Here is a 19,281-nt window from a genome sequence, read left to right as displayed (position 1 = left end):
TTCACTCTGTTCTAACAACCAAGCAACGTATTTGATGTCCAGCAATATCCTCACACAAGGGATGTCCCCTTCGCATCCATTTGCTCTTTGAACACCCAGTCCCTCACCTAGGATTCCAAATACCAGCACCCAGTAAGCTCTATGCCATTTCCTCCCCTGCTCATCTGGGGAGCTGTATAGAAAGGGTCACAAGTAATACCTCACCCTAAGAGCTAGAATCTACCATGGGTTTTGTGTCTTCCTTTTGTTCAACGTTAACACTTTGTTAATCTGAAACACGGCAGAAGGAAGGAAAATGGACTCAGTGTTTACATGAGTTTGGATTTCCAACACTTTGTTAAGGAACAACAGGCACCTTGCCAGATTGGTGGAAGGGGAGCGGGGTATGGGCAGGAGAGAGAGAGAGAGACTAACAGCTGTTTTGAGTTACAGACCTTCTGTCTAAACTGGTAGCATCCCACTGTGGCTCTGTTGCCTCTGGGGTTTGAAAATGAAGTTGGTGTCTATTTTAGTTCTGGGTTAAAAAGCAGTCTCTCCCACCAGCTACTGTCACAGTTCACAGTCTGGCTGGGCCCCACTGGCCCATGCCTGCCCCCAAGGCCTCCTCTGATAGCAGGCTATTATGTAGAACAGCAGAGCAGAGGAGAAAAGGGAAATTAACAATGTTCTGTAATCAGCTCCCTTTTGGTTTCCAGATGCCAACCCCACCCCACCTAGCAACAGTTACTAGATAGTACCACTAGGCAGGGGCTAGCCTGCTCACCCCTGACAAAGAAGTCAGGTCACCTCTTCTTACCAGCAACCCTAAGGACAGCCATTATGGGACCAGGGACAAAAGCCTGCCTGAAGGGGCCAAGACTACCAGGCAAAGAAACTTCTTTAGCCAACCCCTCAGCAAACAAAGGGCATTATCACTGAATAGGTGAGAGAATCCCCTGCTCCATTAGGCGGATCCACAGGGCTGGAGGTTCAACCTCACAGCCTGTCTATGGCCGCCTGCTCTGGAGACATAGTAGGTGATTATCCATCAAATTATGACTGTCCTGCACATGGATTACATGACCAGTGTCCAGTGCAATTCCCAATTCCACCCACTCTGGGGATGCCCACCTCTCCCCTGGGAAGGGGTCCTGGTCTAGCAGTCTACTCCACGAGACCCACACCCTCATCCACACCAGCATTTCAGCAGGGGATATTTGATCTTCCTCTGTCACTGCTGCACACTTGCCATGCAGGCCCTGGGCTGTCCAGAAATCTCTTGAAAGCCAGATTATTCTTCCTATAGATGGGGCAAATGGGTGGTTCCTAAGATGCTTCTAATTACAAAATAAAATAGGAAGTGAGTTAAAACACATAAAGGAGCAGAGACAAGCAGTGACTTCACGGCTGCATGGCAGGAATGCTGAACAGGAGCTGGGGTCTCAAGCGCTATTCCTGCCTCTGCCCACAACTCTCCTTGTGAGGCTTGTCTGTCAACATCATAAGCTCACATCCTCTGTCTAAAGAACTATTTTAATATTCACCACTTACCACAAGCCCATCCTGGGGATGCTATGGATATTAATGAAACTATAAAATCAAGTTCCTCAATCTCAGACTAAGGGGGCTTATAAAAGAACAAACCAGATGTGTTATCAATGATTAAGAGAGTTTTTAGAATTACAGACCTAAAGAAAACACAGGTTCATCAGCCTTCCTTCAATCTGAAGGATGAGGAAACTGAAATTTACGTGTGAGCAGAAACAGGCCTGACAACCAGCACATGGTTGCTCCAATGCATTGGCCAATTTTCTAAGACTGGGGAGTTTCATAAAGACATTATATAGTATTTAAATTATTCTTCATAAATTCTTTCCTCTCCATCCAATGGTGAAATATCAAGCTAACACAATTAAGGATAATGATATTTGACCTGGCTTCCAGTTACCATACCACAAGGCTTGTAATACTGAAGTCTTTAGCACATCTTTGGCTTGTTTAGACCTTTTCATTCCTAGGTCACAATGTCACAAATGAGCTCAGGAAAGAAATCTGGTCCATATATCAGAGATTTGGGCAAACAGATGCCCAAATTCCTATACTCCCAAACTTTCTTCTAAAACCCATGTGGGGACCTGCCCTCTGCTCTTGGATGAATATCTTTAGCTGTGTGCGACTTCCAGGATGGGCTACCTTCAAGTCTCTCTACTACAGAAGAGGCTCCCACACAACTCTTTTGTTCTTTTCAATGCTTAAAAATCAATGATAGTAACAGGTTAAGGAAAAATTTCTAAACCAATCTGCTCATAAAAAACATAGGACTTTTTGCCTGATGGAGAGTCATCAGAGATGGTAGCAAAAGACGGACAAGTTTCCCCTGGATTTGGGTGGAAAATTACATCAATGTCCATGTTTTCTACTTCGCAAAGTTGAAAATCAGAAACCCTAGAGCCAAAATCTAAAATTGAAGCTGAGAACAATCACTTGACACTGTGTTATTGGGATGTGACAGGCTTCACTTCTCACATCAACAGAAGTCTTTTTTAACCCATGATGCTTTCTCAGGTTTCTGTGGTATGGGTTTGAACTTTTCTGAGCACCTAGTATGTGCCAGCATTGTGCCAGGGGCATGTATCACATAACTGTCCCTGCCCTGACCACATATCCATGTACGGCTAATAATCATGTGGGTTGCAAAACATTTTGTGAAGAAAATGTCTGTTATCCAAAAGCTCCTGTGACAGCAGACTCCCCAGTGTCTGGGGGGCTCAATGGATTGCTGAAGGGGCCTGGCTAGGAGCAAAGAGGCAGAGTGAACATAGCCTGTGACTACAGCTACCTTCTCCCTGATGATCCTTAGTCCGACGTCCCCTACCCCTTACATGTTTAACTTAAAAACATGTCTTCCTACGCAAGTTTAATCACTAAAGTTCAGTTTAAAGCAATGAGAAATAAGAATGTAATATGCTATAGGAATGAAAAGCAGTCTCCCAGACCACAGTCTAGTTCACTTTTTCTCCTACCTTAGTGGGTTATCTGAATGGGTCTCCATATGGGTCTCCAGTCCATACTTGCAAACAAACTCCTTGAAGCATATTGGGCAGTGAAAGACTTCATCGGCCTTCTTCTCCAAGTCACCTGACTGCCCATCTTCTACCATCTTAGGGAAAAGCAGAAAGTGAAGTCATAAAGGTTCTCTCATGTGGGTTTGCTTCAGAAAAGAGACTGTCACCAACCCAGTGACTTCTAAAAGGGATGTGTACCTCACACCAGTGTTAAGGATGTGACCCCACTGATTCCTTCATTCACAGCAGACATACTCACCAAACACTTCCACTCACCCATTCACACCCTCAATCTCATTCCTCAATCTTCTCATCTAATCAATAAGTACTTATGGAACACCTAGTATCTGCCAAGCACTTGGAATAAGAGTGGGGACAAGCGTCCCTGCCACTGATAAAACTTCATTTTAGCTACAAAGACAACACAAAAAGTGTGAAAATAATTTTGGGAGTTCTTTGTTTTCTTAGACACTTTAGAAAACAATTTGGGAAAACACAAGTCAAAAAGCCTAGCATGGAAGTCTGCCAAATCCCTAGACTGTGAAACTGAAGATGAGAGGTAGATCTGCCCAAGCCCCATGATGAGACACGCCCGTGCCAGGAGCCCAGAGGACCTTTTTAGCCGGTGCTGGGTCTTCTCTCTCTGACTCAGCATCGTGACTTAGCTTCCTCTTGGAGGACAGCCGCCTGCGCTTCAGAGGGGATGGAGGGGCTGTAGCGGTAGCACTGTTGGGGTCCTTCTCATGAATCTTCATATGTCTGAAAGGGACACACACACAGACAATGTGATATGATGATGACAACAACAGATATCTACTTCATTTGTTTTCTTCTAGACTTTAGATTTTATATCTAGGCATAGGTCTTGAATTTTATCTTTTCTTGTGTGGTGCTGCTGATGGAACCCAGGACTTTACTTGTGTGAGGCAGGTGCTCTGCTACTGAGTTATAGCCCTCGTCCCTGCATTTTCATTAGTTAAGCAATGTGGAGTATCATTTGTACAGTGACTCCTATCATTCCAAAGCTTTGTAATCTCCTTGACTCTTTCTTCAAGCTCCTGCAAGTACTGTCCAGAAGTGCTGCTGTCTCTCACTGCTTGTTGAAGACATTCATGAATGTGACTGGCATTAGTGAGATGGAAACAATTAGCTGGTGACTTGTTCTATGTACTCAGGCAAAAAGTACTATTTTAGGACACATGATTCTGCAGAATGAAGAATTCACAGGTTCCAAAATTCCACTAGTTTACAGGCTCAGCCATAACTCTTTATGGCCCACAGAAGCCATCCTCCATACACTAGTTGTATTGTCTCTCTCTTCTGCCTTTGGAAGCATTTTGAGGATCAAATTTGAACTGTGACACGTCCATAGTGTCAACATAGCACACGTCCAGAGTGCTTAAGACCTGAAAGCTTTTCCATGTTGTTCAAGGTATTATGTGGATTTTAGATGATGAGAATAGGTGGACAGTGCAATAAACGACATATTACAACTCTGATATCTAGAGGACTAGAATACACATATAATATGAAAATGCTATATGTATGTATGTATGTATGTGTTTGTTCCAGAAAAGTGAGTCTTATGGGTGATATGATTTAAATGACCTTATCTTGGGGTGGGAGAAAAAAAATAACAGAATGAATCAAAAACTATTACCCTAGGTAAATGTATGATTACACAAATGGTATGCCTCTACTTCATGTACAAACAGAGAAACAAAATGTATCTCATTTGTTTGCAATAAAAATGAATTAAAAAAAATAAATAAATGACCTTATCTTATCAAGTTCTAAAACAAACAATCTAAGAAGAAGGTCCCAAGATTATAGATAGTCTCAATTTCCTTTTTTTGCAACACTTTCAGTTTCAGTTTGCTAATGACAATCATCACCACCACCACCACCACCACCACCATCATCTGAGTGGGGTTAAACTGTGTCAGATGTAGGAATGCAGTTGCAGTTTTTTACACATAACTATTATTTAAAATTTTTTTTAGTTGTAGATGGACATAATACCTTTATTTTATTTATTTATTTTATGTGGTACTGAGGATAGAACCCACTCGTGCTAGGTAAGCACTCTATCACTAAGTCACAACCCAGTCCCAAATAACCATTTTATAAGATGATTTTACTTGAGAATTTCCTTCTATTCCCTCCCCTGCACTGGGGACTGAATCCAGGACCTCATGCACACTAGGTGAATGCTCTATTACTAAGCTATACCTCCAGACCCCCAAGAAGTTTTTAAGAATATGAAAGACAGCAAAACTCTCATGCACCGTACGGTCACACTTCTGAAAAGCATCTTAGCTCACCTTTTTGCTGTACCTTCTGTAGAGGAGTGAGGTTGTGGGGTGAAAAGGCCATGCAGCTTGTGAATCAAGGCAGCTACATGCAGAGGCTGCTCAGGCCAAAGATCAAGATGGCCAGGATGTTGTATTATCCACACACAGGTGCTGCCCTATGGCAGCAGGACTCCCCTTTTCTAGAAGTTTGTGGATGAATGATGCTACAGACTGCCACAGGACTTCTCTCATTCTGCTCCATAGAAATACTCCAGAATGAACCCCTTGCCTAGACTCTGCCCTGACAGAACGGCACCAGCCCTACAGGTATCCGCCAGCTGGAACTGCTGAAGATGGATCCTGACCTTGAGGACAGGACAGGGGACTCAGGAAAGGAGACCAAACCTCTGTTCTCTTAGGGGGAATCCATGTGGTGGAGCAGAAAGATCTAGTGGGAGAAAATGGATGAGAATCACAATCGTGCTTATAGCCACAAAATTCCTTGCCCAGATTACTAGGGAAGGATGCTTTATTATTTAATTCTTGGCCACCTGAAGCCTTGAAAAAGTTAATAGATACAAATAGCTTTGTAAAGTATAAAAGCGATTGTGATTTGAGAAGAAAACCCCTTGACATCAAAGTTTGGAGGTAAAAAACTGAAATGGCTTTTTTTTAGCATTTATTATATGGTTCATATGAATTTTAGAAATGTTAATTTAAGAAAAAAGCATCTAAGAATTGAGAAAGTATGCTAATACTAAAGGATGTAAATTACAAAATTTGCCATTTCAATAGCTTATTCAAAATCAATTTAATTGACAAAATCAACATCCTTTCTACCAATATAGCAAGAATATTAGAAATCAGAGAATGACATCGATACAGAGTTCATTGGCACATTTCAGGTTACATATTCTCAATCATATGATACAAATACATAAAGAAATTCTAGCTGCCTCTCGCCTGTCCATCGCCTGCCTTACACCTATCCATCACCCACTGCACGAGGTTCACCTCCCGATCGTCCGATAATAGTCAGCAAACTGATCCCCAACTGCCAGTGGAGCACCAGCTGCCTGCTGTTGCCTGGAAGTTCACTGTTACAGTACCTGCAAGTTTGACTACACGTGGCTGAGGCCATTTTAAGACAACAGCCAGGCCCAATAGGACCCCTGGCCAGACTGACTGAGCCTCGTCTCCAGGATCCCTCAGCCCGACAGATCACTCTCTGCCTCTGGGACCCTCACATCGACTGACTGCTCCCTGCTGCCAGGACCCCCAGACCAACTGACTGCGCCCTATCACCGGGACCCCAGACCAATTGCACCTGGCCTCCAGGATCCCGCAACCACAACAAACACACCCAAACTCCAGGACCCCTGCCTGACCAACCGCACCCCACCTCCAAGACTTCCAGCCGACCACATCCACACCCTGAGCTGCAGCTCCCCATTTGCCAACACATTTGGAAGTCAGAGCGGCCATCTTGGATAATCCTGGAAGCCGTAGCTCTGATCTTTAGGTGGGGCAAATCCCATTCTGAGACGCCTGCTGGAGACTTGAAGCTCAAAGTCAGGTACCTCTCATGCATCAGGCTACTGAACACTGGGAGGTTTCATTACTATATGACTGTTATACTATAGATTTTCTTTTTCCTCCTTATTGAAAAATTTTAAGTTTTTATTTCTTTACTTTTCTTGCTCTCTTTTCCTTTTGTTTACCTGTTCCCTCAGAGTCTCTTTCTCCCTTTTTTGCATGCGAACATCCAATTTCTTTTGATAAAACTCTGACCCTTTCTATTATCTAGAACTTCTGTATATTCCTTTTTTTTTTTTTTGGGTGCTGGGGATCAAACCCAGGGCCTTGTGCTTACAAGGCAAACACTCTACTGACTGAGCTATCTCCCCAGCCCCTGTATATTCTTTTCTTATCCCATTAACAGCCACATTCTACATCCCTCTGCATCCTCTTTGTCCTCCATTAGAAACTGCAGACCTTATTGCAAACCTGTTTGTTTTACTGAAGATAATATTTGAACTCATTCTGTTTATTATGACAATTTTGTTATTGTCCTCATAGGGGCTATTTGCTCTAGGATTGCATAGTGTCTGAATTGGGCACTGCTAATATTGATCTCCCCTTAAAGAAAAGGTTTTGGAAACCTATAGGGCCACTATAAACCTATAGGGGGAAATCTGCAATACCCCAGATCTGCACTGCTAGAGGGGAAGATACGTGAACAACGTGAAAAAACAAGGGAAGAAAATGATACAAACGAATCTAGATTCTACAGTAATAGAATCCAATGACACTATGGTAGAAGAAATGTCAGAAAAGGACTTCAGATTATACATGATTAAGATGATTCACGAAGCAAAGGATGAGATAAGAGAGCAAATGCAGGCAATGAATGATAATACCAATAAGCTGACAGAGCATCTGCAGGAAGCAAAAGATCATTTCAACAAAGAGATAGAGATTCTCAAAAAAACCCAAATGGAAATCCTTGAAATGAAGGAAACAATAAACCAAATAAAAAAACTCAATGGAAAGCATCACCAAAAGACTACACCACTTGGAAGACAGAACCTCAGACAATGAAGACAAAATATTTAATCTTGAAAATAAAGTTGCCCAAACAGAGAAGATGGTAAGAAATCATGAACAGAATCTCCAAGAACTATAGGACATCATGAAAAGACCAAATTTAAGAATTATTGGGATTGAGGAAGGCACAGAGATACAAACCAAAGGAATGAACAACCTATGCAATGAAATAATATCAGAAAATTTCCCAAACCTGAAGAATGAAATGAAAAATCAAATACAAGAGGCTTACAGAACACCAAATGCACAAAATCATAACAGATCCACACCAAGGCACATTATAATGAAAATGCCTAACATTCAAAATAAAGATAGGATTTTGAAGGCTGCGAGAGAAAAGCATCAGATTACATATAGGGGGAGACCAATATGGATAACAGCTAACTTCTCAACTCAGACTCTAAAAGCTAGAAGGGCCTGGAACAACATACTTTAAGCTCTGAAAGAACATGGTTGCCAACCAAGAATCCTATACCCAGCAAAACTAACCTTCAGATTTGAAGATGAAATAAAATCCTTCCATGATAAACAAAAGTTAAAAGAATTTACAAATAGAAAGCCTGAGCTACAGAATGTTCTCAACAAAATATTTCATGAGGAAGAAATGAAAAGCAACAATGGAGGTCAGCAAAGGGAGGAACTACCTTAGAGAAAAACCACTCAAAGGAGAAACCAAGCCAACTTAAAAACCAAAAATAAGCCCAAATGACTGGGAATACAAATCATATCTCAATAATAACCTTGAATGTTAATGGCCTAAACTCCCCAATCAAAAGACATAGACTGGCAGAATGGATTAAAAAGAAAGACCCAACAATATGCTGCCTGCAAGACACTCATCTCATAGAAAAAGACATCCACAGACTAAAGGTGAAAGAATGGAAAAAAAACCTATTACGCACATGGACTCAGTAAAAAAAAAAAAAAAACGGGGGTTTCCATCCTTATATCAGATAAAGTGGACTTCAAGCCAAAGTTAGTCAGAAGGGATAAAGAAGGACATTTCATACTGCTTAAGGGAACCATAAATCAGGAAGACATAACGATAGTAAATATTTATGCCCCAAACAATGGTGCATCCCTCTACATCAAACAAATCCTTCTCAATTTCAGGAATCACATAGACCACAACACAGTAATTCTGGGCGACTTTAACGCACCGCTGTCACCACTAGATAGATCTTCCAAACAAAATCCAACCAAAGAAACCATAGAACTCAATAACACAATCAATAACCTAGACTTAAAAGACATATATAGAATATTCCATCAATCAACGAGAGGATTCACTTACTTCTCAGCAGCACATGGAACCTTCTCGAAAATAGACCATATGTTATGCCACAAAGCAGCCCTTAGGAAATGCAAAAAAAATAGAGATACTGCCTTGTGTTCTATCAGATCATAATAGACTGAGAGTAGAAATCAATGACAAAATAAAAAACAGAAATTACTCCAACACCTGGAGACGAAATAATATGCTATTGAATGAAACATGGATAACAAAAAACGTCAGGGAGGAGATAAAAAAATTCTTAGAGGTCAATGAGAACGATGATACGACATATCAAAATCTCGGGGACACTATGAAAGTGGTACTAAGAGGAAAATTCATTGCATGGGGTGCATTCCAGAAAAGAATGAAAAGTCAATAACTAAATGACCTAACATTACAGCTCAAAGCTCTAGAAAAAGAAGAACAGAATAACAGCAAAAGTAGTAGAAGACAGGAAATAATTAAAATCAGAGCTGAAATCAATGAAGTTGAAACAAAAGAATTCAAAAAATTGACAAAACAAAAAGTTGGTTCTTTGAAAAAGGAAACAAAATAGACAAACCCTTAGCCATACTAACAAAGAGAAGGAGAGAGAAAACTCAAATTACTAAAATTCGTGATGAAAAAGGAAATATCACGACAGACACCACTGAGATACAGAACATAATGAGAAGCTACTTTGGGAAAATCTGTATTCCAACAAAATAGAAACTATTGAAGACACTGACACATTTCTAGAGACATATGCTCCTCCCAAACTGAACCAGGAGGACATACACAATTTAAATCGATCAATATCAAGCAATGAAATAGAAGAAGCCATTAAAAATCTACCATCCAAGAAAAGCCCAGGACCAGACGGATTCTCAGCCGAGTCCTACAAGACCTTCAAAGACGAACTCATTCCAATACTTCTCAAAGTATTCCAGGAAATAGAAATGGAGAGTACCCTACCAAACTCTTTCTATGAAGCTAATATCACCCTCATACCAAAACCAGGAAAAGACACATCAAGGAAAGAAAATTTTAGACTAATATCCTTGATGAATATAGATGCAAAGATCCTTAACAAAATATTGGCAAACTGTATCCAAAAACATATTAAGAAAATCGTGCACCACGATCAAGTGGGGTTCATCCCTGGAATGCAAGGATGGTTTAACATTCGTAAATCAATAAACCTAATCCATCATGTCAATAGACTTAAGGATAAGAATCATATGGTTATTTCAATTGACGCAGAAAAAGCACTTGACAAAATACAACACCCCTTCATGCTCAAAACACTGGAAAAAACAGGGATAGTAGGAACATACCTGAACATTGTTAAGGCTATTTATGCTAAGCCCATGGCCAACATCATTCTTAATGGAGAAAAACTGAAACCATTCCGTTTAAAAACAGGAACAAGACAGGGATGTCCTCTTTCACCACTTCTATTCAACATTGTCCTTGAAACTCTAGCCAGAGCAATTAGACTAAAGAAATTAAAGGGATATGAATAGAAAAAGAGGAACTTAAGCTGTCACTGTTTGCTGATGACATGATTCTATATTTAGAGGATCCAAAAATCTCCTCCAGAAAACTTCTATACCTCATCAATGAATTCAGCAAAATAGCAGGCTATAAAATCAACACGCATAAATCTAAAGCATTTTTATACGCAAGCGATGAAACATCTGAAAGGGAAATGAGGAAAACAACTCCATTTGCAATAGCCTCAAAAAAAAAAAATACTTGGGAACCAATCTAACAAAAGAGGTAAAAGATCTCTACAACGAAAACTACAAAACATTGAAGAAAGAAATTGAGAAAGACCTTAGAAGATGGAAAGATCTCCCGTGTTCTGGGATAGGCAGAATTAATATTGTCAAAATGGCCATACTACCAAAAGTGCTATACAGATTCAATGCAATTCCAATTAAAATCCCAATGATGTACCTTACAGAAATAGAGCACGCAATCATGAAATTCATCTGGAAGAATAAGAAACCCAGAATAGCTAAAGCAATCCTTAGCAGGAAGAATGAAACAAGTGGTACTGCTATACCAGAACTTCAACTATACTACAAAGCAATAGTAACAAAACCGGCATGGTATTAGTACCAAAATAGACAGGTAGATCAAGGGTACAGAATATAGGACACAGACACAAACCCAAATGAATACAATTTTCTCATACTAGACAAAGGTGCCAAAAATATGCAATGGAGAAAAGATAGCCTCTTCAACAAATGGTGCTGGGAAAACTGGAAATCCATATGCAACAGAATGAAACTAAACCCCTATCTCTCACCCTGCATCACCTAGTTATGTTTGAATGCTTCCAACAAGGACTTCTCCATTTTGAACAGTTGTTCTCACTATAAAGAATTATCTTCCTCATATGGAGTCAGAAATCTTCTCTTTGAAGCGTCAGGGGTAACACGGCATGGACCTGTACCCTTCCATGTGTCTGCTCTTCCACTGGCACCGGAGGACCACTTCATTTCTCCCAAGTTCTCCTCTCAAAATTAAACAATCCCAGACCCTCAAGTGCCACCTGCAAATCCATTGAAATACACAACTCACTAACCTCAGACTACTCTACAGTTTGCAGACCTCCTGCACCAGTAACTGCATCATGGTGGATCCAGCAAACACACAGTCTGAGAGCTCAGAGCACATGGGTGAGACAACCAGCTCCCGAGATAGTTCTGCTGTCATTTTTAAATTATTTTTTTAAATTTTTGGTACTAGGAATTTAACCCAGGGGCAATTTACCACTGAGCCACATCACTGGTCCTTTTCAAATTTTGAGACAGGGTTTCCCTAAGATGCTGAAGGTCTCACTAAATTACTGTGATTGGCCTTGAATTTGTGATCATTCTGCCTCAGTTTCCCAAGCCACTGGGATTACAGGTATGCGCCAGCAGACCTGGTCGCCGAATGTGTTTAAAAGCGACATTACACCCCCAGTTCCTATGAACTGAGTTTGTTGTGAACTAAGATGCCCATGATTCTTTCACTCAAACTATTAGCAAATCACATCTTTTCATTTTCCATTTTGGCAAATATGATGGGGTCTTAAGATATGCAATGTGGTGGGAGTGAGAATTGCTAACCGTCTCCTGCAAGGTGGCTAAGCAACAAGGACCGAACTTCTAAACGTATATATCCTCTACCCCAGTAATTCCACTTAATGAAATTTGTCTTAAGGACTAATAATTGGACAAGTCATTTTATAATGACAATTCACAGATAGACACCCTACACAAACAATGACTACTACAGGATGACCCACCCGTAGGTCTTGATACTCGAAACTGCTCCCAGTGCTTTTCTTCTTGCCCTCGTTCCCTATCCAGCAGCCAGTAAGCTTCTAAAACAGGTCACAGCACATCATTCCTTGCTTAAACTCTTCCGGCAGGACTGTCTCAGCATTAAATCTGGCCTCAACTTTTTTCCTGGGTCTCACTGCTGAGCATCCTAACCTCTTTGTCCCAAGGTCCTTTCAAGTTTTACTTTCTTCAAAACCACACAGCAGAAAGGGAAGAGATTGTACATTTCCTTTTTTGACCTCTTACTCCCATTCAAGTTAGTTCTATTATCGCGAACCTGATCTATCTCTCTTGTTCTCTGCACTAGCCTGTGGAGACTCACAGGTAGTTGACAAATATCCACCAAATGGCTAGATGAAGAAACAAATGAAGAATGTTTATTAATTACAGAATAAAAAAATGAAGAAAAGAAGAATGAAGCATACGCAGAAGCCGTTCCAATGGAGTACCACTACATCATACATTCTCAGGTTCCAGGACATCTTAAAATTTACCTCACTGGAATTTAATGTGAGCAAACTTGATACCTGTGGAATAACTAGTAATATATCCAAGTATCCCAAAAACAAATGTAGAGGATATAAGCTATTTTGTCTCTTAACAGAATTTGTGCTCACTCATTCAAAACAGTATCTATACACATAGTAGAGAGAAATCAACATAAAAATCAAAGTACACTTGTGCTTTTGCATAAAATTCTAAAAATTTCCTTCAGAGGCAGGTTACTTCAATAGTAGGAATCCTGCCACTCATGTTGGCACATGCCTATAATTCCAGCGCCTTGGGAGGCTGAGGCAGGAGGAGGATCTTAAGTTTGAGGCCAGGTTCAGCAACTTAGTAAGACCCTGCCTAAATAAATAGACAAACAAACAAATAAATAAATAAGCTGGAATGTGGCTCAGTGGTAGCATACCGCTGGATTCAATCTCCAGTACCTCAAATCAAAACCCAAAACTGACAGACTAACAAAACGAGTAGGAATCCTGCCACACCATGGTCTAAGGAAGGAATTTTATTAGCACTTTGGGAGTCAAGAGAAGTTTCCTGGCATCCGTAACACCTAGAGAGGCTTTTATAGTGATGAACAAAAATATTGCAGATATTTTTAAAACTAAGGAATAAAATCTAAATCTAAGTACCTTTTAATAGTGATAATGCAAACTTTGAATTCAGGGGTGGATTTTGATATGACTTAAAATATTTCTTCCTTTAAATGTAATCATGTCTTCTAAAATTTAAGATTAATTTTATTTATTTATTTAAATATTTATTTATTTAGAGGTGCCAGAGACTAAACCTAGGGCTTTGTGCATACTAGGCAAACACTCTACCACTGAATTACATCCCCAGCCCATTCTGGTAAGGTGGGATGTCCATGAGCATGAGGAGAGATCAGTGCTAAACCAAACAGACCCTGTACACAAGAGCCGAATCCCAGTCCAGGAACTCCAGGGAGAAACACCAGTCCCTAAAACACACTCCTTACCTCCCTCAACATCTTCCTTTCCAGTTTCAAATATAGGTACTTAGACCTGGAATGGGAGTAAACTCTTAGCCACATAAGCATTGGTTTGATCTGAGTAGCAAGCAGGAATTTGGGGTGGGGATGTTATAGCATAAAGAGAATGTGTGATGGCAGTGAAGTCACAGGGTAGTCTTTGAGCTGTGATGCATTTTGGATGTTAGATTCTGATTCTGCCACCTGCCACCTAGTAACCATGGTGACTTGCTACTTAGTCTACCTCAGTTTCAGTTTGCACATCTGTGAAGTGGGGGGATGATGCTGCCATTCTCCTACAGCACTGGTTTCCAACCATGGACCTCTGACCAGCAGCGTCAGCATCATCTCTTGCTTGTTACAAATGCAAAGCAGACAGACTAGAGGCTCTGGAGCAGGGTCCAGCAATATGGGTTTCCACGTCTTGCAGGTGACAGCGATGCCTGCTCAAGTGTAAGAACCATGGAATCCAAGAGAAATTCTTAAGCCTTGATATTTACTGCAGGTTTTGGTTAACCATCTGCCTAGGATGTCTATAGATTTTAGATTCATGCATCAAACCTCTTTCAGAGTCATCTTCCAATATACCAGTAGTCTCTAAATTTACCAGGCACAAACACCTAACAAAGCAAGTTGGGAAATACAACTTTCTTAAAATTCCTTTAGGGGAAAAGTGCTTTAGGAAACTCTCAGCAAGTTTAAATGTAACCCAAACTAAGGATCACCTAGTTGAAGCAGCATTCTTTGAGCCTTCTCATGTCTAATTTACATGCGAAGGTTAAAGCTCAGGAGAGATCTAGACATTTCCAGTACCTGCTAACTTTCCAGTCATAATTTCCTGAGAGGCTTATTAATGGAGAAGTTGAATTATTTGATCTTCTGAGTGAATGGCATAAGGAAGGTCACTCCATCAGTACATGACTCTATACAGAAGACACCTGGCACTGCTGGGGCCACCAAACTGAAGGCAACCAGTTCAAACAGGTTCTGGCAGCCTGGTTATAGATACATACCCATATATACTGGTACTAGCTTTTCTAGTCCAACAATGCCTTGTGATAAATCAAGAGGGAATGAATAAGATTAATAAGCATCGCAACTCTACAATATACATTTCTGGCCAAAGAAAAGTATGCCTTCAGAAAGATTTGTGTTTATGTTTTCATAGCAAATGCCTAGGAGAGGAGTTTAGGGTAGAGAGCTATGAGTGATACTTCTTATGTCAATCAATTCTGTGCAAACAATGGGGCCCAAAGTCAGAGTGGAAGAGGGTTATGGAGAGGGATGGCAAGGCATCAACACAGCGAATCCCAGTGTGCCCCACCTGTCAGTGCAAAGGCACCTTCTAGTAATTCAGGTGTTGTTCACGTTCAGTCATGCTTGTCCAGTAGGCAGGCCATATCAGCTGTGCCAGGGTGTGGAGGAAAGTTTGTTGATGCCTAAGCATAAGCAACTGTGCTGACCCAACACAGCTAACACTCTCAGAGAAGTCTAGAAGTCAGCCAGGTGTGAGGTACAAATCTGCTGTCTGCAGGCTTGCTGTGGGAACACCTTAGCTAGGCTGCTCCCAGGGATGCTTGTGTGAAATGCCCATGACACTGTACCCACCCCACGAGCGGCCAGTGGTGTCCTCTCACTGGGATGTTATGAACAGCAGAGGCTATGACAAAGTGGAGCCCTACACCCTAGTCCTGATACTGAAGCTTCTTCCTGTTGCCTCCACTCAGGGATACGTCTGTACAGGCCTCAACCTCCATGGCACAGACTTCCTCCTGCAGACACACTTTCCCTTCAAGACTGCGGTAACATACCCAAGAGTAGAGGATTTCTCTTACCTATGACTGGCACTCTGATGGCACTAATGTAAGGATAGAGTTCAATTTTATTCAAATGAAGAGATCTTAGTTCAGAGTAGGTGTGCACCAGGGTTCATCCTCACAGTCCTTGTTAACAAACACTTCTGGGTGCTTGGTATCTCCACTCCTTTCCAGCCCAGCGCTTCTCTCTAACCCCAGATTCTGAGGTCCTGGTCTTTCTGGTTGGACCACTATTTCCATCTCCTGTCTCAGGTTCCTTGCAGTATTTGGAGAAAGCAGTCCTTTTACTTATTTATTCCCCCCCACCCCCTTCTTAAGCAGTTCCTTTTCCATCTTGATCCTGGGTAAGATCCCTATGTATCCTTGGTACAAACACTACCTCATTGATGGACTGAGCTGGAATTTCAATACATAAAGAGTATTTTTTCTCAAGGTCCCAGCCATCCTTTTCGGGGCAGAAGGGCACCTTTGGCACCTAAATTTCTCTTTCCATATTGACCTGGAAGCTGCTGACCACGGAACCTCTAGCTATTGAGTGTCTATTTAGGAAAGAGATTGCCATTAGCTCTCCTTCTCTCCTGACTTTCACATCTACTAGGAGGGGCTTGGTGGGCAGCCCAGGTACATCGATATCAACCTTTAAATAACCTTTACTCTAAACACTACTCCTGTCAGACCTTTGAATCAGTATAGCCGGAACCTTCTTGCACTTTTTTCTCCTTTGCCTATGCTTGTTTACTGGAAATAATTTCTCGGTTGTTACACTCTGCATATATGATTTGCTCTTTCTATGCCTTTATCACAGACTCAGCTGGGCATGGTGGTGCATCTTTGATCCCAGAGACTCGAGAGATTAAGAAGGAGGATTCCAGGTTCAAAGCCAGCCTCAGCAATTTAGTGAGGCTTTGTTTCAAAAGAAAAAATAAAAAGAGCAGGGCATGTAGCTCAGTGGCCAAGCATCCCGGGGTTCAATCCACAGCACCAAAACAACCACAGCAGCAACAACAACAACAACAACCACAACCAAACAGATTCTTGAAAAGTAAATCAAAGACCTCAGAGGTTGGAATGAGATCCTTCATTTATGGTGACAAAGCTGAACCTGCCTGGCTTGTGCTTTCCCTATGTAAATCCAGAGAAACAGTCTACAAAGAAGCTATCTAAATATTGCAGGGCAGTCATCATGATACAATGAACTCCTCTTCCCCAAGTTAAACTCCCTCGATTTCTTCAACTGCCCCATAAATCCTGGGGTCCAAATCTCACATCCACAGCGAGTCCTGTCCCAGAAGTGACTCCCACCTTAGGTGATGGGGCCCAAATGAAGTCACCACTCCCAAAGTGGCCTAACCCAGAGCCATTACCTTTGAGGGAAGTCATCACCAGCCTCACCATGGAGAATGCCTTCCTGTGGCAACCGCTAAAATAACAATGTCCAACCAACCCCAGACCTAAGCTTCATGGTAGAATGGAAATGCTGAAGTCACCAAGGCCATTTCTCACTTCAACCTTGCAGGGGTTCACTGTAAGTTTCTTCAAGATGGTAGAAGCTTGTCACCCACTTTTGTCTTCCTTTTGTAGAGAAAGAAGAGATGAACATCTTCCTAGTAAGGTAGTGCTAAGTCACTGTCAGTCTTGAGCTGTGGGTGCAGGGAAGAAGCATTAGGGGCACCTTGCTATACTGTTTAGGGGCTAGTGGAAAACACCTGAGAAGGCAAGGGTAGCCTGTATCAGAGAGACAAGGCACAACACATGAATCTAAAGAGAAATATTCACTTGCCCAAACCAACAAGGCAACAGAGCCCTCCTCAAAGACTGCAGAGTTTACAGTCAGTCACTTCTCATCTCAAGTGGAATGGATGCAGGATGAGCAACTTCTGCTTATGGAAGACAACAGAATCAAACAAGGTGCACCAAGGGAGGAACTGCATACTGTTCTACCAACAGCAACCCAGGGAGGGAGGACAGCCAGGAAGAATAGCTTAGGATCATGGCTGGGACTACAGCATCTCAGACCTCAGTTTTCCTGCCTGTAAAATTGGAGTAACAATCCTGAGTGAGCTGAGTTATATAAGCATGAAAAATAATAACAAAGTGCTTACACCACATACCAAGGAGCCCATTATGCAACAGAATCTCTGGTTTAAGGAAACACAAAATCTCTCTCCACTGAAGGCAAACAACCTCTCCATGAAGGATCCTATAGCCCTAAAAAAAAAAATGGAGAAAGACTCACAGGTGCACATGCATAGCAAAGAAGACTGGGAACCCATGTCACAAACATACGGGCTAACATTTCTGTGATTATTGTTCACCATTCCTTTTTAGGAGTAATGGTGTGTGTGTGTGTAGGGGGGGCAGATGTTGCTGCTAACCACCTTCTTTAACAAATCAGAAAAACGTTGACAGTGAGTGGGCACGTTTGGGTGTTTGCTAGCACCAGCTTGTTCAGCCCAAACAGGTTGGACAGGTTGGATATTTAAACAAAGGCGGAAAAATGCAAGGTATAAAGCCCAACGAAGTGCTGCCCGGGAAATCAGGCTCCTCCTTCTTGACTTTGCTAGTTTCATGTTATAAAACTAAACTAGATACACATTCAGGATCTGTTCGAAGTTCTAAGAACATCAGGTCAGTAACAAGGTAGGAGAGGAGATGGGGTGTGTCGGTAGTTCTCCATTTCTTCTGCCCCCAAATCCATCCCTGCCCGCTGTGACCTAATTTTCAGCTCTGGTAACTACCTGGCTGTTCAAGTGTGGGCAGGCATGATGCTCTAGATTCTGATGCCATTTGCCAGTTTTACCTGAGAAGGCAGAGCTTTTGAAACATTTCAACGAGATATGTCAAAAACACTACACTGACTAGTTCTGCATTTGCTTCATCTTCAAGAAGAAATGAATAGACCAGCACCACCTCTGCCAGAACAGACAGAAGCCTAAGTTATCAACATTGACATCTTGTCAGTCCAATGATAAACGAATTATGAACCAGACTGTAAATTTGAGAAGTAGTGATAGGACAAAAAAGGCATGACTGCTGTTTAACACACCCAGGTGTGTGGACAGTTTCGTAAGTAAGCTCTTTCTTTGCAATGACCAAACTCCAACTAGTCTTTCAAAAGAAATAAAAAATAAGCAATAGCCACAAGAACATTTTTAACTGCTCTTTGAAAAATATAAAATAAGCCACGCTGATGGTTAAGGAGTAGCACAGAAAGAAAAATTCAAACATGAAAAAGAAAACAATGTTCTAGCAAACCCAAAACAGGCTACATGAGATTGTCAATATAAGTCAACTTTCAGCTTTGATGTTTTCTTAGGCTTTTTTAGCATAAAACAATAACATTATTGAACAATAAAATTATGTGACAAGTCACTCTTGCCTATGCTTACTCTTTTCTTTAAAAAAAATACTGATAGCTTTCTACT

The 19,281-nt window shown here is 41.4% G+C and overlaps 1 protein-coding gene across 6 annotated transcripts in view; it reads right to left on the bottom strand.

Moving 5' to 3' along the window:
• Nucleotides 1–19,281, bottom strand: part of RREB1 (ras responsive element binding protein 1) — a 132,505-nt gene that overhangs the window by 31,541 nt on the left and 81,683 nt on the right. For all 6 annotated transcript variants that reach the window (XM_079147521.1, XM_079147519.1, XM_079147516.1 and 3 more), the window contains exons 7-8: nt 3,659–3,803; nt 3,003–3,139 (exon numbers count right to left, since the gene is read on the bottom strand). In XM_079147521.1, the coding sequence (XP_079003647.1) occupies nt 3,003–3,139; nt 3,659–3,803 (282 nt within the window). The remainder of the gene's footprint in view (nt 1–3,002; nt 3,140–3,658; nt 3,804–19,281) is intronic.

Source organism: Sciurus vulgaris (assembly GCF_902686455.1).
Source record: "Sciurus vulgaris genome assembly, chromosome: 7".
Classification (NCBI taxonomy): Eukaryota; Metazoa; Chordata; class Mammalia; order Rodentia; family Sciuridae; genus Sciurus; species Sciurus vulgaris.
This window is presented reverse-complemented; position numbering and strand designations above follow the sequence as displayed.